Source organism: Engystomops pustulosus, chromosome 7 (assembly GCF_040894005.1).
Source record: "Engystomops pustulosus chromosome 7, aEngPut4.maternal, whole genome shotgun sequence".
In the NCBI taxonomy this organism is placed as follows: Eukaryota; Metazoa; Chordata; class Amphibia; order Anura; family Leptodactylidae; genus Engystomops; species Engystomops pustulosus.
The window spans coordinates 5,657,809-5,685,169 of NC_092417.1; the positions used below are offsets into that span (position 1 = coordinate 5,657,809).

Below are 27,361 nucleotides of genomic sequence, written 5' to 3' on the forward strand. Positions count from 1 at the left end.
CACTACATATTTATTCAGTAGTGGGCGGGCGCAGGAGAGCACAGAGGGCGAGTGACAGACGCCGTGCCATGAGAGGCGACACACAGGGAGATTCACCCCAGGGGATGGCCACTTAAAGGAACAGTCCACAATAAGGAAAGAATGCGGGTGACCATGGTGGGCGCTCCGGGGGGATGGTCCTTCCTCATCCTGGTGGTCTGTTGTGGACGTCCCTCCAAGTGCAATAAACTAGAGACCCTCTGCCCCAAACCAGGTAATCTCTACCCTCTACTCTGGGAATGCTGGGACTTGTAGTCAGCGGGAGGAGGCGGCTACTGTCTGACCTGAAGAGCTTACAATCTACAGGTCCAACACTCGGAGAGAGAAGATGTCTCTTCCAGGTAGTTTTACCACTGCAGGAGGTGTTATACGTCCCATATATGGAGATGTAGCAGAGCCGAACCTGTCTACTGTGCAGCATAAGAATAAAACAGAGTAGTGGATGTCACCTGCAGTCCTATGTAACACCACAGATACAGTGATATCTCTGAGTACAGATCATGTAGTAGATGTGTCCTGCAGTCCTATGTAACACCACAGATAACACAGTGATATCTCTGAGTACAGATCATGTAGTAGATGTGTCCTGCAGTCCTATGTAACACCACAGATACAGTGATATCTCTGAGTACAGATCATGTAGTAGATGTATCCTGCAGTCCTATGTAACACCACAGATAACACAGTGATATCACTGAGTACAGATCATGTAGTAGATGTGTCCTGCAGTCCTATGTAACACCACAGATAACACAGTGATATCTCTGAGTACAGATCATGTAGTAGATGTGTCCTGCAGTCCCATGTAACACCACAGATAACACAGTGATATCTCTGAGTACAGATCATGTAGTAGATGTGTCCTGCAGTCCTATGTAACACCACAGATAACACAGTGATATCTCTCTGAGTACAGATCATGTAATAGATGTGTCCTGCAGTCCTATGTAACACCACAGATAACACAGTGATATCTCTGAGTACAGATCATGTAGTAGATGTGTCCTGCAGTCCTATGTAACACCACAGATAACACAGTGATATCTCTGAGTACAGATCATGTAGTAGATGTGTCCTGCAGTCCTATGTAACACCACAGATAACACAGTGATATCTCTGAGTACAGATCATGTAGTAGATGTATCCTGCAGTCCTATGTAACACCACAGATAACACAGTGATATCTCTCTGAGTACAGATCATGTAGTAGATGTGTCCTGCAGTCCTATGTAACACCACAGATAACACAGTGATATCTCTCTGAGTACAGATCTTGTAGTAGATGTGACCTGCAGTCCTATGTAACACTACAGATAACACAGTGATATCTCTGAGTGCAGATCATGTAGTAGATGTGTCCTGCAGTCCCATGTAACACCACAGATAACACAGGGATATCTCTGAGTACAGATCATGTAGTAGATGTGTCCTGCAGTCCTATGTAACACCACAGATAACACAATGATATCTCTGAGTACAGATCATGTAGTAGATGTGACCTGCAGTCCCATGTAACACCACAGATAACACAGTGATATCTCTCTGAGTACAGATCATGTAGTAGATGTGTCCTGCAGTCCTATGTAACACCACAGATAACACAGTGATATCTCTGAGTACAGATCATGTAGTAGATGTGTCCTGCAGTCCTATGTAACACCACAGATAACACAGTGATATCTCTGAGTACAGATCATGTAGTAGATGTGTCCTGCAGTCCTATGTAACACCACAGATAACACAGTGATATCTCTGAGTACAGATCATGTAGTAGATGTGTCCTGCAGTCCTATGTAACACCACAGATAACACAGTGATATCTCTGAGTACAGATCATGTAGTAGATGTGACCTGCAGTCCTATGTAACACTACAGATAACACAGTGATATCTCTGAGTGCAGATCATGTAGTAGATGTGTCCTGCAGTCCTATGTAACAGCACAGATAACACAGTGATATCTCTGAGTACAGATCATGTAGTAGATGTGTCCTGCAGTCCTATGTAACACCACAGATAACACAGTGATATCTCTCTGAGTACAGATCATGTAGTAGATGTGTCCTGCAGTCCTATGTAACAGCACAGATAACACAGTGATATCTCTGAGTACAGATCATGTAGTAGATGTGTCCTGCAGTCCTATGTAACACCACAGATAACACAGTGATATCTCTGAGTACAGATCATGTAGTAGATGTGTCCTGCAGTCCTATGTAACACCACAGATAACACAGTGATATCTCTGAGTACAGATCATGTAGTAGATGAGTCCTGCAGTCCTATGTAACACCACAGGTAACACAGTGATATCTCTGAGTACAGATCATGTAGTAGATGTGTCCTGCAGTCCTATGTAACACCACAGATAACACAGTGATATCTCTGAGTATAGATCATGTAGTAGACGTGTCCTGCAGTCCTATGTAACACCACAGATAACACAGTGATATCTCTGAGTACAGATCATGTAGTAGATGTGTCCTGCAGTCCTATGTAACAGCACAGATAACACAGTGATATCTCTGAGTACAGATCATGTAGTAGACATGTCCTGCAGTCCTATGTAACACCACAGATAACACAGTGATATCTCTGAGTATAGATCATGTAGTAGACATGTCCTGCAGTCCTATGTAACACCACAGATAACACAGTGATATCTCTGAGTACAGATCATGTAGTAGATGTGTCCTGCAGTCCTATGTAACACCACAGATAACACAGTGATATCTCTCTGAGTACAGATCATGTAGTAGATGTATCCTGCAGTCCTATGTAACACCACAGATAACACAGTGATATCTCTGAGTACAGATCATGTAGTAGATGTGTCCTGCAGTACTATGTAACACCACAGATAACACAGTGATATCTCTGAGTACAGATCATGTAGTAGATGTGTCCTGCAGTCCTATGTAACACCACAGATAACACAGTGATATCTCTGAGTACAGATCATGTAGTAGATGTGTCCTGCAGTCCTATGTAACACCACAGATAACACAGTGATATCTCTGAGTACAGATCATGTAGTAGATGTGTCCTGCAGTCCTATGTAACAGCACAGATAACACAGTGATATCTCTCTGAGTACAGATCATGTAGTAGATGTGTCCTGCAGTCCTATGTAACACCACAGATAACACAGTGATATCTCTGAGTACAGATCATGTAGTAGATGTGTCCTGCAGTCCTATGTAACACCACAGATAACACAGTGATATCTCTGAGTACAGATCATGTAGTAGATGTGTCCTGCAGTCCTATGTAACACCACAGATAACACAGTGATATCTCTCTGAGTACAGATCATGTAGTAGCTGTGTCCTGCAGTCCTATGTAACACCACAGATAACACAGTGATATCTCTGAGTACAGATCATGTAGTAGATGTGTCCTGCAGTCCTATGTAACACCACAGATAGCACAGTGATATCTCTGAGTACAGATCATGTAGTAGATGTGTCCTGCAGTCCTATGTAACACCACAGATAACACAGTGATATCTCTGAGTACAGATCATGTAGTAGATGTGTCCTGCAGTCCTATGTAACACCACAGATAACACAGTGATATCTCTGAGTACAGATCATGTAGTAGATGAGTCCTGCAGTCCTATGTAACACCACAGGTAACACAGTGATATCTCTGAGTACAGATCATGTAGTAGATGTGTCCTGCAGTCCTATGTAACACCACAGATAACACAGTGATATCTCTGAGTATAGATCATGTAGTAGACATGTCCTGCAGTCCTATGTAACACCACAGATAACACAGTGATATCTCTGAGTACAGATCATGTAGTAGATGTGTCCTGCAGTCCTATGTAACAGCACAGATAACACAGTGATATCTCTGAGTACAGATCATGTAGTAGATGTGTCCTGCAGTACTATGTAACACCACAGATAACACAGTGATATCTCTGAGTACAGACCATGTAGTAGATGTGTCCTGCAGTCCTATGTAACACCACAGATAACACAGTGATATCTCTCTGAGTACAGATCATGTAGTAGATGTGTCCTGCAGTCCTATGTAACACCACAGATAACACAGTGATATCTCTGAGTACAGATCATGTAGTAGATGTGTCCTGCAGTCCTATGTAACACCACAGATAACACAGTGATATCTCTGAGTACAGATCATGTAGTAGATGTGTCCTGCAGTCCTATGTAACACCACAGATAACACAGTGATATCTCTGAGTACAGATCATGTAGTAGATGTGTCCTGCAGTCCTATGTAACACCACAGATAACACAGTGATATCTCTCTGAGTACAGATCATGTAGTAGCTGTGTCCTGCAGTCCTATGTAACACCACAGATAACACAGTGATATCTCTGAGTACAGATCATGTAGTAGATGTGTCCTGCAGTCCTATGTAACACCACAGATAGCACAGTGATATCTCTGAGTACAGATCATGTAGTAGATGTGTCCTGCAGTCCTATGTAACACCACAGATAGCCCATATACAGATTAGGAGGCAATGGCTTTCTGTTACAGTGTAACGGTACAAAGTCCAGGCTGCTGTGAGAAGTTTGGCCGTGTCAGCAGAGGTCAATGAGGCGTGTGCGGTGCTACCACCAATGCGGGGGGCGCTGTGTTACTAGAGTCATCAGTATTAGGGGTCATTAGTGACGGGATGAGGGGCTTCCAGGTGATCCCTGCTCCTCGTGGACCCAGACAGCAATGTCGGCCATCTTGACTATCTGCCCTCATGCCCCTCCTATTACTGTGCCCCCTAGTGGCGCCTTGGTGTCAGGAGCATCCAGCAGCTCTGGGCCCCAGTGCTGAGGTGTCGTTACTCTGGCGCAGATGTTTCTATATCCAGTATGTAAATGGCGCTGATTTGCATAGACAGCGAGGTCCGGATGGTGACTGGCACAGAGCGACGAAGCAGATGCTGTAAGAACACAAGTCTGTGGGGTGCAGGGAGCGCAGGACTTCCTCTACACCACAACACATTCCCGGCTCAGGGGATTGCGGTTTATGAGAAGGGGGAAACAAAGTAAAAATAATCCCCTTAAAGGGAAGGTCTTCTTTAAAAGGAAACTGTCAGCAGGTTTGTCTGTACAGTTGTAAGCATGTACTGGGGTGGGGGGTCCCCAGAATACACTGACAAGGATAGCAACCCCCTGTCAGCCCTCAGGTTGGGGGTGAAATGTCCTTTATTGATTTCCCCCTTTTATGTGAAATCTCAACCGTTTGCCTATGAAAAATACCTCTCATGTGACAAAGAAGAGTCAGATTTACCTGAGATGAGTCACGTTTAGAGGCCGCAGAACCCTATCTATGGTTCTGTAGCACCTAGAAACCTGCTGCTGGTGTCATATTAAAGATAAGAGTCTCATCTTTCAGATCACATTAGGATTGTTGTTCTGTGTAAAGACGTAGCTGAAAAGGCGAGCTGCAGATTAAACTCCAATTCACACCTATGTCTTTAACTGTATGTATTTCCGATCACAGAACCACATGGTGCAAAGTCAAAGATGGGATTCTTATCTTTATTATGTCACCAGAACCATGTTTCTAGGTTCTATAGGAGACGATAAAGAGGCGTCTGAAGAGACACTCCCCAAGCAGCCTCTAACCTTGACTCATCTCAAGCACGATATGACTCTGCACTGCTGCACCACAATCCGATGTGCTCTATACTGAGAGCTTGTGCTCTAACATGTCTCTGCAAAGAGACTGACCTAGCCCCTCAATGTCCAGGGGGTTTATTACCCTGGTCAGGTGGTGGCTCACTCTCCAATCACACTCCAGTGTACTTAACCCTTGCCTGCCCGGGCAGAATCTACACCTGCTAATGACCAGATACTGACTGAATTACCCCTAAGGTGAGATGCGCAGGCTCACCTGCTGGGGAGATCCAGATAAAGGGCCTCACTCACAAACACTCCTCTGCCCATGCGTTGGCAGGGGTGTTGCATGTTGTTAGTAGCAGAAGAGCTGTGTAATATGGTCCTCACACTGCTGTGCTTTCTGTACCAAGCTGCTACTCAGCCCCTGTCTCCTGCTCTGAGTAACTAAAGCTCTAACCTGAAGCCTGCTACAGCTTTCATTCAGAGCGTAAGGAATGGGGGAACAGCTTCATGCAGAGAGCTAGGGGTACAGCAGTGTGAGGACACAATCCCCACCCCTGATGCACTTGAACTCTTCAATAGTCCGCCTTCATGCTCTGAGTAAAAGCTGTAGCAGCATTTTGATTGAATAATATGGCAGTCACTCAGAGCAGATGGGAGGGCGTATGGAGGAGCTCATGGAGCCTCTCACTGCTGTGCTCTGAGCTCTCTGCACTGAGCTGCTCTATAGCCCCCCCCCCCCCATCCGCTTCAATTCTTCTCTGCCGGTAGGTGTCAGTCGTACCATAAGTAATACACACCCTATGACATCACTGCTAATAATGGCGCCTTTCTCTCCGGCAGCGGTTGCTAAGGGCACCATCTTGGTTGCGCTCCACTCCAGACACCACCTGACATGTCCAGGATGTGAGGGTCACGTGTCCTGGCGCCGCCCCCGAGGAGACACAGGAATACTGACTAACGTGACAGAGGGCGGCCATCTTGTCCTGGAGCGGGTGACGCATGCGGATGAAGATAAGTACACGTGTTATAAGGATGGGGCCCCCGTGTGTAATGTCACCCTGATGCTGGAAGGTGAGGACCAGGGGGGAGGAGTCACACATGCCCCTCCTCAAAACCAAGGTCACATGACACTAATCTGGGGTGGGGCTTTATATAGGCCTTGTGATTGGCCCTGCGGGAGTATTTGGGCACTGACTTATATCATTACTGAAGACGTTTCTGCTTCTATCCACAGAGGTCGTCTCACATTTCTCCTGTCACCTCCAGCATCTCACCCACAACATCACCTGCGAGGGGCGACCTACCCGCACACTCAGGACCTACCCCAACATCACCCTGATACATGAGAGGTGAGCCCGTATCACACAGGAGAGGATTAGATACACAGCTCAGCAGTATCACACAGGAGAGGATTAGATACACAGCTCAGCAGTATCACACAGGAGAGGATTAGATACACAGCTCAGCAGTATCACACAGGAGAGGATTAGATACACAGCTCAGCAGTATCACACAGGAGAGGATTAGATACACAGCTCAGCAGTATCACACAGGAGAGGATTAGATACACAGCTCAGCAGTATCACACAGGAGGAGAGGATTAGATACACAGCTCAGCAGTATCACACAGGAGAGGATTAGATACACAGCCCAGCAGTATCACACAGAATAGGATTAGATACACAGCTCAGCAGTATCACACAGGATAGGATTAGATACACAGCTATGCAGTATCACACAGGAGAGGATTAGATACACAGCTCAGCAGTATCACACAGGATAGGATTAGATACACAGCTCAGCAGTATTACACAGGAGAGGATTAGATGCACAGCTCAGCAGTATCACACAGGAGAGGATTAGATACACAGCTCAGCAGACAGTATCACACAGGAGAGGATTAGATACACAGCTCAGCAGTATCACACAGGAGAGGATTAGATACACAGCACAGCAGTATCACACAGGAGAGGATTAGATACACGGCTCAGCAGTATCACACAGGATAGGATTAGATACACAGCTCAGCAATATCACACAGGAGAGGATTAGATACACAGCTCAGCAGTATCACACAGGAGAGGATTAGATACACAGCTCAGCAGTATCACACAGGAGAGGATTAGATACACAGCTCAGCAGTATCACACAGGAGAGGATTAGATACACAGCTCAGCAGTATCACACAGGAGAGGATTAGATACACAGCTCAGCAGTATCACACAGGATAGGATTAGATACACAGCTATGCAGTATCACACAGGAGAGGATTAGATACACAGCTCAGCAGTATCACACAGGATAGGATTAGATACACAGCTCAGCAGTATTACACAGGAGAGGATTAGATGCACAGCTCAGCAGTATCACACAGGAGAGGATTAGATACACAGCTCAGCAGACAGTATCACACAGGAGAGGATTAGATACACAGCTCAGCAGTATCACACAGGAGAGGATTAGATACACAGCACAGCAGTATCACACAGGAGAGGATTAGATACACGGCTCAGCAGTATCACACAGGATAGGATTAGATACACAGCTCAGCAATATCACACAGGAGAGGATTAGATACACAGCTCAGCAGTATCACACAGGAGAGGATTAGATACACAGCTCAGCAGTATCACACAGGAGAGGATTAGATACACAGCTCAGCAGTATCACACAGGAGAGGATTAGATACACAGCTCAGCAGTATCACACAGGAGAGGATTAGATACACAGCTCAGCAGTATCACACAGGAGAGGATTAGATACACAGCTCAGCAGTATCACACAGGATTAGAAACACAGCTCAGCAGTATCACCCAGGATTAGATACACAGCTCAGCAGTATCACACAGGAGAGGATTAGATACACAGCTCAGCAGTATCACACAGGAGAGGATTAGATACACAGCTCAGCAGTGTCACACAGGAGAGGATTAGATACACAGCTCAGCAGTATCACACAGGAGAGGATTAGATACACAGCTCAGCAGTGTCACACAGGAGATGATTAGATACACAGCTCAGCAGTATCACACAGGAGAGGATTAGATACACAGCTCAGCAGTATCACACAGGATAGGATTAGATACACAGCTCAGCAGTATCACACAGGATAGGATTAGATACACAGCTCAGCAGTATCACACAGGATAGGATTAGATACACAGCTCAGCAGTATCACACAGGAGAGGATTAGATACACAGCTCAGCAGTATCACACAGGAGAGGATTAGATACACAGCTCAGCAGTATCACACAGGATAGGATTAGATACACAGCTCAGCAGTCAGTATCACACAGGGGAGGATTAGATACACAGCTCAGCAGACTGTATCACACAGGATAGGATTAGATACACAGCTCAGTAGTATCACACAGGAGAGGATTAGATACACAGCTCAGCAGTATCACACAGGAGAGGATTAGATACACAGCTCAGCAGTATCACACAGGAGAGGATTAGATACACAACTCAGCAGACTGTATCACACAGGAGAGGATTAGATACACAACTCAGCAGACTGTATCACACAGGAGAGGATTAGATACACAGCTCAGCAGTATCACACAGGAGAGGATTAGATACACGGCTCAGCAGTATCACACAGGAGAGGATTAGATACACAGCTCAGCAGTATCACACAGGAGAGGATTAGATACACAGCTCAGCAGTATCACACAGGAGAGGATTAGATACACAGCTCAGCAGTATCACACAGGAGAGGATTAGATACACAGCTCAGCAGTATCACACAGGAGAGGATTAGATACACAGCTCAGCAGTATCACACAGGATTAGAAACACAGCTCAGCAGTATCACACAGGATTAGATACACAGCTCAGCAGTATCACACAGGAGAGGATTAGATACACAGCTCAGCAGTATCACACAGGAGAGGATTAGATACACAGCTCAGCAGTATCACACAGGAGAGGATTAGATACACAGCTCAGCAGTGTCACACAGGAGAGGATTAGATACACAGCTCAGCAGTATCACACAGGAGAGGATTAGATACACAGCTCAGCAGTATCACACAGGATAGGATTAGATACACAGCTCAGCAGTATCACACAGGATAGGATTAGATACACAGCTCAGCAGTATCACACAGGAGAGGATTAGATACACAGCTCAGCAGTATCACACAGGAGAGGATTAGATACACAGCTCAGCAGTATCACACAGGATAGGATTAGATACACAACTCAGCAGACTGTATCACACAGGAGAGGATTAGATACACAGCTCAGCAGTATCACACAGGATAGGATTAGATACACAGCTCAGTAGTATCACACAGGAGAGGATTAGATACACAGCTCAGCAGTATCACACAGGAGAGGATTAGATACACAGCTCAGCAGTATCACACAGGAGAGGATTAGATACACAGCTCAGCAGTATCACACAGGAGAGGATTAGATACACAGCTCAGCAGTATCACACAGGAGAGGATTAGATACACAGCTCAGCAGTATCACACAGGAGAGGATTAGATACACAGCTCAGCAGTATCACACAGGAAAGGATTAGATACACAGCTCAGCAGTATCACACAGGAGAGGATTAGATACACCGCTCAGCAGTCAGTATCACACAGGAGAGGATTAGATACACAGCTCAGCAGACTGTATCACACAGGAGAGGATTAGATACACAGCTCAGCAGTATCACACAGGAGAGGATTAGATACACAGCTCAGCAGTATCACACAGGATAGGATTAGATACACAGCTCAGCAGAATCACACAGGAGCGGATTAGATACACAGCTCAGCAGTATCACACATGATAGGATTAGAAACACAGCTCAGCAGTATCACACAGGAGAGGATTAGATACACAGCTCAGCAGTATCACACATGATAGGATTAGAAACACAGCTCAGCAGTATCACACAGGAGAGGATTAGATACACAGCTCAGCAGTCAGTATAGCACAGTATAGGATTAGATACACAGCTCAGCAGTATCACACAGGAGAGGATTAGATACACAGCTCAGCAGAATCACACAGGAGAGGATTAGATACACAGCAGAGCAGTCAGTATCGCACAGTATAGGATTAGATACACAGCTCAGCAGTATCACACAGGATAGGATTAGATACACAGCTCAGAAGTATCACACAGGATAGGATTAGATACACAGCTCAGCAGAATCACACAGGAGAGGATTAGATACACAGCTCAGCAGTCAGTATCACACAGGATAGGATTAGATACACAGCTCAGCAGTATCACACAGGATAGGATTAGATACACAGCTCAGCAGTATCACACAGGAGAGGATTAGATACACAGCTCAGCAGTATCACACAGGAGAGGATTAGATACACAGCTCAGCAGTATCACACAGGAGAGCATTAGATACACAGCTCAGCAGTATCACACAGGAGAGGATTAGATACACAGCTCAGCAGTATCACACAGGAGAGCATTAGATACACAGCTCAGCAGTATCACACAGGAGAGGATTAGATACACAGCTCAGCAGTATCACACAGGATAGGATTAGATACACAGCTCAGCAGTATCACACAGGAGAGGATTAGATACACAGCTCAGCAGAATCACACAGGAGAGGATTAGATACACAACTCAGCAGACTGTATCACACAGGAGAGGATTAGATACACAGCTCAGCAGAATCACACAGGAGAGGATTAGATACACAACTCAGCAGACTGTATCACACAGGAGAGGATTAGATACACAGCTCAGCAGTATCACACAGGAGAGGATTAGATACACAGCTCAGCAGTATCACACAGGAGAGGATTAGATACACAGCTCAGCAGTATCACACATGATAGGATTAGATACACAGCTCAGCAGTATCACACATGATAGGATTAGATACACAGCTCAGCAGTATCACACAGGAGAGGATTAGATACACAACTCAGCAGTATCACACAGGAGAGGATTAGATACACGGCTCAGCAGACTATCACACAGGATAGGATTAGATACACGGCTCAGCAGTATCACACAGGAGAGGATTAGATATACAGCTCAGCAGTATCACACATGATAGGATTAGATACACAGCTCAGCAGTATCACACATGATAGGATTAGATACACAGCTCAGCAGTATCACACATGATAGGATTAGATACACAGCTCAGCAGTATCACACATGATAGGATTAGATACACAGCTCAGCAGTATCACACATGATAGGATTAGATACACAGCTCAGCAGTATCACACATGATAGGATTAGATACACAGCTCAGCAGTATCACACAGGAGAGGATTAGATACACAACTCAGCAGTATCACACAGGAGAGGATTAGATACACAGCTCAGCAGACTGTATCACACAGGATAGGATTAGATACACAGCAGAGCAGTCAGTATCGCACAGTATAGGATTAGATACACAGCTCAGCAGTATCACACAGGATAGGATTAGATACACAGCTCAGCAGTATCACACAGGATAGGATTAGATACACAGCTCAGCAGTATCACACAGGAGAGGATTAGATACACAGCTCAGCAGTATCACACAGGAGATGATTAGATACACAGCTCAGCAGTATCACACAGGATAGGATTAGATACACAGCTCAGCAGTATCACACAGGAGAGGATTAGATACACAGCTCAGCAGTATCACACAGGATAGGATTAGATACACAGCTCAGCAGTATCACACAGGAGAGGATTAGATACACAGCTCAGCAGTATCACACATGATAGGATTAGAAACACAGCTCAGCAGTATCACACAGGAGAGGATTAGATACACAGCTCAGCAGTCAGTATAGCACAGTATAGGATTAGATACACAGCTCAGCAGAATCACACAGGAGAGGATTAGATACACAGCAGAGCAGTCAGTATCGCACAGTATAGGATTAGATACACAGCTCAGCAGTCAGTATCGCACAGTATAGGATTAGATACACAGCTCAGCAGTATCACACAGGATAGGATTAGATACACAGCTCAGAAGTATCACACAGGATAGGATTAGATACACAGCTCAGCAGAATCACACAGGAGAGGATTAGATACACAGCTCAGCAGTATCACACAGGAGAGGATTAGATACACAGCTCAGCAGTATCACACAGGAGAGGATTAGATACACAACTCAGCAGACTGTATCACACAGGAGAGGATTAGATACACAGCTCAGCAGTATCACACAGGATAGGATTAGATACACAGCTCAGTAGTATCACACAGGAGAGGATTAGATACACAGCTCAGCAGTATCACACAGGAGAGGATTAGATACACAGCTCAGCAGTATCACACAGGAGAGGATTAGATACACAGCTCAGCAGAATCACACAGGAGCGGATTAGATACACAGCTCAGCAGTATCACACATGATAGGATTAGAAACACAGCTCAGCAGTATCACACAGGAGAGGATTAGATACACAGCTCAGCAGTATCACACATGATAGGATTAGAAACACAGCTCAGCAGTATCACACAGGAGAGGATTAGATACACAGCTCAGCAGTCAGTATAGCACAGTATAGGATTAGATACACAGCTCAGCAGAATCACACAGGAGAGGATTAGATACACAGCAGAGCAGTCAGTATCGCACAGTATAGGATTAGATACACAGCTCAGCAGTATCACACAGGATAGGATTAGATACACAGCTCAGAAGTATCACACAGGATAGGATTAGATACACAGCTCAGCAGAATCACACAGGAGAGGATTAGATACACAGCTCAGCAGTCAGTATCACACAGGATAGGATTAGATACACAGCTCAGCAGTATCACACAGGATAGGATTAGATACACAGCTCAGCAGTATCACACAGGAGAGGATTAGATACACAGCTCAGCAGTATCACACAGGAGAGGATTAGATACACAGCTCAGCAGTATCACACAGGAGAGCATTAGATACACAGCTCAGCAGTATCACACAGGAGAGGATTAGATACACAGCTCAGCAGTATCACACAGGAGAGCATTAGATACACAGCTCAGCAGTATCACACAGGAGAGCATTAGATACACAGCTCAGCAGTATCACACAGGAGAGGATTAGATACACAGCTCAGCAGTATCACACAGGATAGGATTAGATACACAGCTCAGCAGTATCACACAGGAGAGGATTAGATACACAGCTCAGCAGAATCACACAGGAGAGGATTAGATACACAACTCAGCAGACTGTATCACACAGGAGAGGATTAGATACACAGCTCAGCAGAATCACACAGGAGAGGATTAGATACACAACTCAGCAGACTGTATCACACAGGAGAGGATTAGATACACAGCTCAGCAGTATCACACAGGAGAGGATTAGATACACAGCTCAGCAGTATCACACAGGAGAGGATTAGATACACAGCTCAGCAGTATCACACATGATAGGATTAGATACACAGCTCAGCAGTATCACACATGATAGGATTAGATACACAGCTCAGCAGTATCACACAGGAGAGGATTAGATACACAACTCAGCAGTATCACACAGGAGAGGATTAGATACACGGCTCAGCAGACTATCACACAGGATAGGATTAGATACACGGCTCAGCAGTATCACACAGGAGAGGATTAGATATACAGCTCAGCAGTATCACACATGATAGGATTAGATACACAGCTCAGCAGTATCACACATGATAGGATTAGATACACAGCTCAGCAGTATCACACATGATAGGATTAGATACACAGCTCAGCAGTATCACACATGATAGGATTAGATACACAGCTCAGCAGTATCACACATGATAGGATTAGATACACAGCTCAGCAGTATCACACAGGAGAGGATTAGATACACAACTCAGCAGTATCACACAGGAGAGGATTAGATACACAGCTCAGCAGACTGTATCACACAGGATAGGATTAGATACACAGCAGAGCAGTCAGTATCGCACAGTATAGGATTAGATACACAGCTCAGCAGTATCACACAGGATAGGATTAGATACACAGCTCAGCAGTATCACACAGGATAGGATTAGATACACAGCTCAGCAGTATCACACAGGAGAGGATTAGATACACAGCTCAGCAGTATCACACAGGAGATGATTAGATACACAGCTCAGCAGTATCACACAGGATAGGATTAGATACACAGCTCAGCAGTATCACACAGGAGAGGATTAGATACACAGCTCAGCAGACTGTATCACACAGGAGAGGATTAGATACACAGCTCAGCAGTATCACACAGGATAGGATTAGATACACAGCTCAGCAGTATCACACAGGAGAGGGTTAGATACACAGCTCAGCAGACTGTATCACACAGGAGAGGATTAGATACACAGCTCAGCAGTATCACACAGGATAGGATTAGATACACAGCTCAGCAGTATCACACAGGAGGATTTGATACACAGCTCAGCAGTATCACACATGATAGGATTAGATACACAGCTCAGCAGTATCACACATGATAGGATTAGATACACAGCTCAGCAGTATCACACAGGAGAGGATTAGATACACAACTCAGCAGTATCACACAGGAGAGGATTAGATACACGGCTCAGCAGACTATCACACAGGATAGGATTAGATACACAGCTCAGCAGTATCACACAGGAGAGGATTAGATACACAGCTCAGCAGTATCACACATGATAGGATTAGATACACAGCTCAGCAGTATCACACATGATAGGATTAGATACACAGCTCAGCAGTATCACACATGATAGGATTAGATACACAGCTCAGCAGTATCACACAGGAGAGGATTAGATACACAGCTCAGCAGTATCACACAGGAGAGGATTAGATACACAGCTCAGCAGTATCACACAGGAGAGGATTAGATACACAGCGGAGCAGTATCGCACAGGATTGGATACATGAGTAATGTGTTGTCCTCCTCCTGCAGGTCCTCGGTGTTGTCCTCCTCTCCCTGCACATACGTGGGGCGGACGTTCTCCTGCAGTGCGGAGTATAATGAGGGTGACAGCGGGCAGCACATCTTCTACCTGTGTGTGAGCGGCCGCAGTGGCAGCAGGATAGCCGCCAACCTGAGAACATCCATAAGAGAGATGTGTATGTCATATGTATGATGTATGTATAGGTCACATGACCAGGGGACACTCCATACATCATGTATATAATACCGCCATACATCATGTATATAATACCGCCATATGTCATGTATATAATACCGCCATACATCATGTATATACTCGTAACACCGCCATATATCATGTGTATAACACCGCCATATATCGTGTATAACACCGCCATATGTCATGTGTATAACACCGCCATATATCGTGTATAACACCGCCATATATCACGTGTATAACACCGCCATATGTCATGTGTATAACACCGCCATATATCACGTGTATAACACCGCCATATGTCATGTGTATAACACCGCCATATATCACGTGTATAACACCGCCATATATCGTGTGTATAACACCGCCATATATCACGTGTATAACACCGCCATATGTCACGTGTATAACACCGCCATATATCGTGTATAACACCGCCATATATCGTGTATAACACCGCCATATATCACGTGTATAACACCGCCATATGTCATGTGTATAACACCGCCATATATCACGTGTATAACACCGCCATATGTCATGTGTATAATATTGCGATATATCATGTATATAATACCGTGTGTAATTTGTCGTGTGTAATAGTCACATATATCATGTATATATCACCTCCATATATAATGGGGCACATTTACTTACCCGTCCTGCGCGATCTCTGAGGTGCGTTGTCCGACGATCCTGCACAGCTGCTGCGTCTCACTCCCCGGAGTTCACCTTCTTCTTCCTGGTGCATGTAAGTGCTTGGTATTGCGACACAATTTAAATGTTAAATCCTGTGTTCAGTCCGAATCCATCGGATCGTCCAAAGACACGCCCCCCCCCCCCCCAATTTGTTTGGCGTGAAAGCCGGCGCGCCAAGATCCGATCGCGTGCGACGCGATCCCCGAAAATGACAGAAAACCTGACAGAAATACGGCCGCAGGCCCTTAGTAAGCCCCAATGTGTATAATACCACCATATATCATGTTTATAATAGTCACATATAGCATGTATATAATACCGCCATATATCATGTATATAATAGTCACATATGTCATGTTTATAATAGTCACATATAGCATGTATATAATAGTCACATATGTCATGTATATAATAGTCACATATGTCATGTATATAATAGTCACATATGTCATGTATATAATACCGCCATATATCATGTATATAATAGTCACATACGTCATGTATATAATAGTCACATATGTCATGTATATAATAGTCACATATATCATGTATATAATAGTCACATATAGCATGTATATAATAGTCACATATAGCATGTATATAATACCGCCATATATCATGTATATAATAGTCACATATGTCATGTTTATAATAGTCACATATAGCATGTATATAATAGTCACATATGTCATGTATATAATAGTCACATATAGCATGTATATAATAGTCACATATGTCATGTATATAATACCGCCATATATCATGTATATAATAGTCACATACGTCATGTATATAATAGTCACATATGTCATGTATATAATAGTCACATATATCATGTATATAATAGTCACATATTGCATGTATATAATAGTCACATATGTCATGTATATAATAGTCACATATGTCATGTATATAATAGTCACATATAGCATGTATATAATAGTCACATATGTCATGTTTATAATAGTCACATATATCATGTATATAATAGTCACATATGTCATGTATATAATAGTCACATATGTCATGTATATAATAGTCACATATAGCATGTATATAATAGTCACATATAGCATGTATATAATAGTCACATATGTCATGTTTATAATAGTCACATATAGCATGTATATAATAGTCACATATGTCATGTATATAATAGTCACATATAGCATGTATATAATAGTCACATATGTCATGTATATAATAGTCACATATAGCATGTATATAATAGTCACATATGTCATGTATATAATAGTCACATATAGCATGTATATAATAGTCACATATGTCATGTATATAATAGTCACATATGTCATGTATATAATAGTCACATATATCATGTATATAATAGTCACATATGTCATGTATATAATAGTCACATATAGCATGTATATAATAGTCACATATGTCATGTATATAATACCGCCATATATCATGTATATAATAGTCACATATATCATGTATATAATAGTCACATACGTCATGTATATAATAGTCACATATGTCATGTATATAATAGTCACATATGTCATGTATATAATAGTCACATATGTCATGTATATAATAGTCACATATAGCATGTATATAATAGTCACATATGTCATGTATATAATACCGCCATATATCATGTATATAATAGTCACATATATCATGTATATAATAGTCACATACGTCATGTATATAATAGTCACATATGTCATGTATATAATAGTCACATATGTCATGTATATAATAGTCACATATGTCATGTATATAATAGTCACATATAGCATGTATATAATAGTCACATATGTCATGTATATAATACCGCCATATATCATGTATATAATAGTCACATATGTCATGTATATAATAGTCACATATGTCATGTATATAATAGTCACATATGTCATGTATATAATACCGCCATATATCATGTATATAATAGTCACATATATCATGTATATAATAGTCACATATGTCATGTATATAATAGTCACATACGTCATGTATATAATAGTCACATATGTCATGTATATAATAGTCACATACGCCATGTATATAATACCGCCATATATCATGTATATAATAGTCACATACGTCATGTATATAATAGTCACATATGTCATGTATATAATAGTCACATATGTCATGTATATAATAGTCACATATGTCATGTATATAATAGTCACATACGTCATGTATATAATAGTCACATATGTCATGTATATAATAGTCACATACGCCATGTATATAATAGTCACATGTGTCATGTATATAATAGTCACATATAGCATGTATATAATAGTCACATATGTCATGTATATAATAGTCACATACGTCATGTATATAATAGTCACATACGTCATGTATATAATAGTCACATATGTCATGTATATAATAGTCACATATAGCATGTATATAATACCGCCATATATCATGTATATAATAGTCACATACGTCATGTATATAATAGTCACATATGTCATGTATATAATAGTCACATACGTCATGTATATAATAGTCACATATGTCATGTATATAATAGTCACATACGCCATGTATATAATAGTCACATGTGTCATGTATATAATAGTCACATATGTCATGTATATAATAGTCACATACGTCATGTATATAATAGTCACATATGTCATGTATATAATAGTCACATATGTCATGTATATAATAGTCACATACGTCATGTATATAATAGTCACATATGTCATGTATATAATAGTCACATATAGCATGTATATAATAGTCACATATGTCATGTATATAATACCGCCATATATCATGTATATAATAGTCACATACGTCATGTATATAATAGTCACATATGTCATGTATATAATAGTCACATACGTCATGTATATAATAGTCACATATGTCATGTATATAATAGTCACATACGCCATGTATATAATAGTCACATGTGTCATGTATATAATAGTCACATATAGCATGTATATAATAGTCACATACGTCATGTATATAATAGTCACATATGTCATGTATATAATAGTCACATATGTCATGTATATAATAGTCACATACGTCATGTATATAATAGTCACATATGTCATGTATATAATAGTCACATACGCCATGTATATAATAGTCACATGTGTCATGTATATAATAGTCACATATAGCATGTATATAATAGTCACATACGTCATGTATATAATAGTCACATACGTCATGTATATAATAGTCACATATGTCATGTATATAATAGTCACATATAGCATGTATATAATAGTCACATATGTCATGTATATAATACCGCCATATATCATGTATATAATAGTCACATACGTCATGTATATAATAGTCACATATGTCATGTATATAATAGTCACATACGTCATGTATATAATAGTCACATATGTCATGTATATAATAGTCACATACGCCATGTATATAATAGTCACATGTGTCATGTATATAATAGTCACATATAGCATGTATATAATAGTCACATACGTCATGTATATAATACCGCCATATATCATGTATATAATAGTCACATATGTCATGTATATAATAGTCACATATGTCATGTATATAACCTTAGATAAGATCATTTCCCCTTGTGGGGTCATTCTAGTCTGGTCTGTGCCCGCAGTGCGTGTCGGCCCGCCTCGCCATGTGCAGGTGGCTCCAGTGAAGAACAATCCTAAGAAGCTGAATGTGACCTGGAGGCACCCCGACTTCTGGGAGAACCCCTTCTACAAACTGAAGTACCAGGTCCTGTACCGGGCAGAGGACTTCCCCATCTCCTCCAATGTGAGTGGTAAAAGTGAATCCCCCCCTGGAGGGAATGTGGAGGTGCACCCCTGGCCCAGTGTGTCCGCACATCACCCAAACACTCCGCTGACATCTCTTCTTATACTACAATTACACTCAAAGCTGCATGACATTGTGAGACATGTAGCCTCTGCCACCAGGGCCACCATCAGGGGGGGATAGTGGGACTCCAGTCACGGGCCCGGCAGGATAAGGGGCCCGGCCGGAGCCCCTGCATTGTCTCTAATGTCTGCAGTGTCACTGGATCCTTTCATGACAGCTCTCTATATGCAGAATAGAAGCTCCTCCCACCAGCCCCTCCCTCCTCATGTAGCAGGGGAGGGGTCTAATGTACTAGGATGATGTGTAATGTAGGTGTATACAAATGTGTAAAGCGTAATTGTGCAGAATGTACATGTGGGTATATATATATATATGTATGTATGTACACTGTGTGTTATTACTGTATGTATGTACCGTGTGAAGCTAAAATTACCGTCTATACAATGTTACTGGGATAAACGTCCATTCTAGCTGCAAACGTCTGGTTTATAATGAAATATCTACATACATAGGTGTATATACATAGGTGTCTATAGGAGCATTCCCATCAACCCCCACTCCAGTGGTTTCATGGTACATTGTGTTTCCTAACTGTGTAAGAAGCTAATGGACATTTAGAAAACCCTTGTTCCAGTATGCTAGCACAGCTGAAAACAGTTTGGCTATAAAACTGACCTTCCTTTGAGGAGGTTAAAAATCTGGGCATCACATTGGTTTTCTATGAAACTCTCACAATGGCCAGAAAAAAAGAACTTTCATGTGAAACTCGACAGTCTATTCTTGTTCTTAGAAACCAAGGCAACTCCATGTGACAAATTGCCAAGAACCTGAAGATTTCCTACAATGGTACAACCAATATAGGAGAGCACAAACCGGCTCTAACCAGTATAAAGAGAAGTTGGAGGCCCCGCTGCACAACTAAGCAACAAGACAATAATAAATTAGGGGTGCTGTATGTGTAATACATTGGGGGTGCAGTACGTATAATACATTGGGGGTGCAGTATGTATGATACATTGGGGGTGCAGTATATATAATACTTTGGTGGTGCAGTATATATAATACATTGAGGTTGCAGTATGTATAATACATTGGGGGTGCAGTATATATGATACATTGGGGGTGCAGTATGTATAATACATTGGGGGTGCAGTATGTATAATACATTGGGGGTGCAGTATGTATAATACATTGGGGGTGCAGTATGTATGATACATTGGGGGTGCAGTATATATAATACTTTGGTGGTGCAGTATATATAATACATTGGGGGTGCAGTATATATAATACATTGGGGGTGCAGTAGGTATAATACATTGGGGGTGCAGTAGGTATAATACATTGGGGGTGCAGTATGTATGATACATTGGGGGTGCAGTATATATAATACTTTGGTGGTGCAGTATATATAATACATTGGGGGTGCAGTATATATAATACATTGGGGGGTGCAGTATATATAATACATTGGGGGTGCAGTAGGTATAATACATTGGGGGTGTAGTATGTATAATTCATTGGGGGTGCAGTATATATGATACATTGGGGGTGTAGTATGTATAATACATTGGGGGTGCAGTATATATAATACATTGGGGGTGCAGTATATATGATACATTGGGGGTGCAGTATATATAATACATTGGGGGTGCAGTATATATAATACATTGGGGTTGCAGTACATATAATACATTGGGGGTGCAGTATATATGATACATTGGGGTTGCAGTACATATAATACATTGGGGTTGCAGTACATATGATACATTGGGGGTGCAGTATATATGATACATTGGGGGTGCAGTATATATAATACATTGGGGTTGCAGTATGTATAATACATTGGGGGTGCAGTATATATAATACATTGGGGGTGCAGTATATATAATACATTGGGGGTGCAGTATGTATAATACATTGGGGGTGCAGTATATATAATACATTGGGGGTGCAGTATATATAATACATTGGGGGTGCAGTATGTATAATACATTGGGGGTGCAGTATATATAATACATTGGGGGTGCAGTATGTATAATACATTGGGGGTGCAGTATGTATAATACATTGGTGGTGCAGTATATATGATACATTGGGGTTGCAGTACATATAATACATTGGGGTTGCAGTACATATAATACATTGGGGGTGCAGTATATATAATACATTGGGGGTGCAGTATGTATAATACATTGGGGGTGCAGTATATATGATACATTGGGGGTGTAGTATGTATAATACATTGGGGGTGCAGTATGTATAATACATTGGGGGTGCAGTATGTATAATACATTGGGGTGCAGTATATATAATACATTGGGGGTGCAGTATGTATAATACATTGGGGTGCAGTATATATAATACATTGGGGTTGCAGTATATATAATACATTGGGGGTGCAGTATATATGATACATTGGGGGTGCAGTATGTATAATACATTGGGGGTGCAGTATATATAATACATTGGGGGTGCAGTATATATAAGACATTGGGGGTGCAGTATGTATGATACATTGGGGGTGCAGTATGTATGATACATTGGGGGTGCAGTATATATGATACATTGGGGGTGCAGTATATATGATACATTGGGGGTGCAGTATATATAAGACATTGGGGGTGCAGTATGTATAATACATTGGGGGTGCAGTATGTATGATACATTGGGGGTGCAGTATGTATGATACATTGGGGTTTCTGTGTAGTAGCATAAAATGGGAAACTAATGTGCATGGTGGGGGGGGAGCTCAGTTCAGAGAGCACAGAGCACAGCAGTGTGAGGACACGCCCGCATTGCAGGCGGAGAAGATTCAATCCTGAAATATAAAAACATAAACTGTTACAACAAACGTATTCCCAGGAAGTCCCAGAATCAGTTGCTTAAACGCTAGCGGCAGAATTCCGAGAGCTGCTTTAGATGTAACTGGAGGATAAGATACAATGTATTTTTTTGTTTTTATGGCTGCAGCTCTGGATGTGACTAGAGCATCAGTTTTATGGATTTTCTTTCTTCCCAACAGGGGACGACCGAGGAGACGTCTTATATTATTAATGACGCCATCATGGGGAGCAGACATCTCATCCGAGTGCGAGCGCAAGAGGAATATTTGGGAGACTGGGGGAACTGGAGTGAGGAGGCTGTGGGGGTCCCCTGGTCAGGTAGGATCTGGTCTCATGCATATTTTACACTATAAATTAGAACACGTTACTTCTGGATTTTACTTGGTCATAGATCAGTAACTACATGTGAGGAGTCCTGCCATGATAGAGGCCACCACTAGGGGATCCAGCAGTAGCAGTGTTACTCCATGTGCAGGAGCGCCCTCTAGTGGAGGCTGCAGGCAGACGGATTATGTCATGTTAGTGTTTCACCTTATACAAAGACATAATCAGAACTTTCTTTCTTCTGCAGACACAGATACCACGTCTCTGGTAAGTGTGAGATCTGCAGGAGAAGGGAGGGGTCCGACCCCCAGGATATCTCATTTATATCAGACTTTACTGAGCAGGTTCCCCCTGAATACGACATCACAACTAGTGAGGAAACAACGGACCTCAAAGACAGTGGTAAGAAGAACATCAATTATACTGGGGACCAGACAAGGACACGCTGACACTTGGGGTACAGGACAGGGACACGCTGACACTTGGGGGGGACAGGACAGGGACACGCTGACACTTGGGGTACAGGACAGGGACACGCTGACACTTGGGGGACAGGACAGGGACATGCTGACACTTGGGGGGACAGGACAGGGACACGCTGACACTTGGGGGACAGGACAGGGACACGCTGACACTTGGGGGGACAGGACAGGGACACGCTGACACTTGGGGTACAGGACAGGGACACACTGACACTTGGGGGGACAGGACAGGGACACGCTGACACTTGGGGGGACAGGACAGGGACACGCTGACACTTGGGGTACAGGACAGGGACACACTGACACTTGGGGACAGGACAGGGACACGCTGACACTTGGGGGACAAGACAGGGACACGCTGACACTTGGGGACAAGACAGGGACACGCTGACACTTGGGGGGACAGGACAGGGACACGCTGACACTTGGGGGGACAGGACAGGGACACGCTGACACTTGGGGGGACAGGACAGGGACACGCTGACACTTGGGGGACAAGACAGGGACACGCTGACACTTGGGGACAGGACAGGGACACGCTGACACTTGGGGGACAGGATAGGGACATGCTGACACTGGGGGGACAGGACAGGGACACTCTGACACTTGGGGGGGACGGGACAGGGACACGCTGACACTTGGGGGACAGGACAGGGACACGCTGACACTTGGGGACAGGACAGGGACACGGTGACACTTGGGGGACAGGACGGGGACACGCTGACACTTGGGGGGGACAGGACGGGGACACGCTGACACTTGGGGGGGACAGGACGGGGACACGCTGACACTTGGGGGGGACAGGACAGGGACACGCTGACACTTGGGGGGACAGGACAGGGACACGCTGACACTTGGGGGGACAGGACAGGGACACGCTGACACTTGGGGGGACAGGACAGGGACACGCTGACACTTGGGGGGGACAGGACAGGGACACGCTGACACTTGGGGGGACAGGACGGGGACACGCTGACACTTGGGGGGGACAGGACAGGGACACGCTGACACTTGGGGGGACGGGACATGGACACGCTGACACTTGGGGGGACAGGACAGGGACACGCTGACACTTGGGGGGACAGGACAGGGACACGCTGACACTTGGGGGGGACAGGACAGGGACACGCTGACACTTGGGGGGACAGGACAGGGACACGCTGACACTTGGGGGGGACAGGACAGGGACACGCTGACACTTGGGGGGACAGGACAGGGACACGCTGACACTTGGGGGGGACAGGACAGGGACACGCTGACACTTGGGGGGGACAGGACAGGGACACACTGACACTTGGGGGGGACAGGACAGGGACACGCTGACACTTGGGGGGGCGGGACATGGACACGCTGACACTTGGGGGGACGGGACATGGACACGCTGACACTTGGGGGGGACAGGACAGGGACACACTGACACTTGGGGGGGACAGGACAGGGACACGCTGACACTTGGGGGGGACAGGACAGGGACACGCTGACACTTGGGGGGGACAGGACAGGGACACACTGACACTTGGGGGGGCGGGACATGGACACGCTGACACTTGGGGGGACGGGACATGGACACGCTGACACTTGGGGGGGACAGGACAGGGACACACTGACACTATGGTACAGAAGTTTCTCTGTTTCTTGCAGATGTGACACCAGGTCCTAAGATTCGGGGACTGTCCCCTCGGGTGTATTGGATCGCTCCTTGTGTCAGTCTTGCTCTCTTCGTTCTATTCGTCTTTGCTGTGTGGATGAGGTGAGACCCCGATACTCCTCCTTATCTCTATCTCTACGTTTCCCACGTTACATCTTCTTTTTCAGGTATCAGGAGGTAAAAATCCTAAAACTTAAATGGTGTTTCCTGCGCTCGTTCCTCCGCCCCTCCTCCAAATCCAGCCCAGTGCAGGCGGTGGTGAGCGAGTCCCTCCTCATGGCGCCATCTTCCTCGCCGTCCTCGGTGGCGGTCACCGTCCCTCCTGTGCATGATGGAGAATGAAGAAAAAGGTCCAAAAGACTAGGATCAGATGCCTTTAAGTAAGGCGGATTGGATGGACCAATCAGAGCGCAGGACACCGGATGTCATCCTGATGTTACGAGATTCGGTTCTGTGACTCTTCATGGGGCTCCAGTCTCTACGGTTACGATACATATAACCAAAGTGTTGCACAGGAAGTGAGTGCAACCTGTGTATGATTCCCCCATACGACGATCACTGGGACTCCTGCAGGCAGGAGGACTTTGTAATCTGCGTGTGTGGCCTTTTAAGACAGTGTTCTCCATCTATGGGAGACGATTGGGGTGAAGAGGACGTGGGTCACATGGCCATCGGGGGTGCACTGAGGCCATGTGACTCTGCCGGTACCTTGGGAATTTTCAGGGGGTTTCTGTGAGGCCTTGGCCTCGTTGCCTCCTCTCTGTTACGTCGCTATTTTTGGATTCTTTTTTTTGCTTGTGTCATGATAATTGGTTTCTGTGAATAAAGAGGAACCCGGATTGTTGTCTTAGTTATATAGAGGAACCGGCCAGAATCTGTGTCTCCGGAGGAGGGGAGGCGATGGATTCCTAAATTGTCTTGATGTGACTGAAGGGTCTATGTGGCGCCATTAATGGAAAAAGTGGAGTTACTACAGGACGCCAAGTACTGAGAGCAGCGCCTCCTCCTCCTCCTGCATACATCACAATCCAGAGATACTTCTTCTTTATAATTTCTGCCTGTGGTGAAGGGAAACAAGAAGTCACCCCCCCCCCCTTACTAATCATCTACTACTCATCTATTACTCAAGTGCTACTACTATTCCTCCTCTACTAACACTCGTCTAGTGCTACACAACTTCTACTATTCCTCCTCTACTAACACTCATCTAGTGCTACACAACTTCTACTATTCCTCCTCTACTAACACTCATCTAGTGCTACACAACTTCTACTATTCCTCCTCTACTAACACTCATCTAGTGCTACACAACTTCTACTATTCCTCCTCTACTAACACTCATCTAGTGCTACACAACTTCTACTATTCCTCCTCTACTAACACTCGTCTAGTGCTACACAACTTCTACTATTCCTCCTCTACTAACACTCATCTAGTGCTACACAACTTCTACTCCTCCTCTACTAACACTCATCTAGTGCTACACAACTTCTACTATTCCTCCTCTACTAACACTCATCTAGTGCTACACAACTTCTACTATTCCTCCTCTACTAACACTCATCTAGTGCTACACAACTTCTACTATTCCTCCTCTACTAACACTCATCTAGTGCTACACAACTTCTACTATTCCTCTACTAACACTCATCTAGTGCTACACAACTTCTACTATTCCTCTACTAACACTCATCTAGTGCTACACAACTTCTACTATTCCTCTACTAACACTCATCTAGTGCTACACAACTTCTACTATTCCTCCTCTACTAACACTCATCTAGTGCTACACAACTTCTACTATTCCTCCTCTACTAACACTCAT

General features: G+C 43.8%; 1 protein-coding gene across 1 annotated transcript; it reads left to right on the forward strand.

Annotated features, from left to right (window-relative positions):
- Nucleotides 1–32: 32 nt before the first annotated feature.
- Nucleotides 33–26,375, forward strand: IL6R (interleukin 6 receptor). Its single transcript, XM_072114541.1, has 10 exons — nucleotides 33–253; nucleotides 6,485–6,715; nucleotides 6,879–6,993; nucleotides 15,517–15,683; nucleotides 20,016–20,176; nucleotides 23,262–23,400; nucleotides 23,654–23,673; nucleotides 23,751–23,808; nucleotides 25,530–25,638; nucleotides 25,704–26,375. The coding sequence occupies exons 1-10, from the start codon at nucleotides 142–144 to the stop codon at nucleotides 25,876–25,878; spliced, it is 1,287 nt and encodes a 428-aa protein (XP_071970642.1). The 5' UTR covers nucleotides 33–141; the 3' UTR covers nucleotides 25,879–26,375.
- Nucleotides 26,376–27,361: the final 986 nt, after the last annotated feature.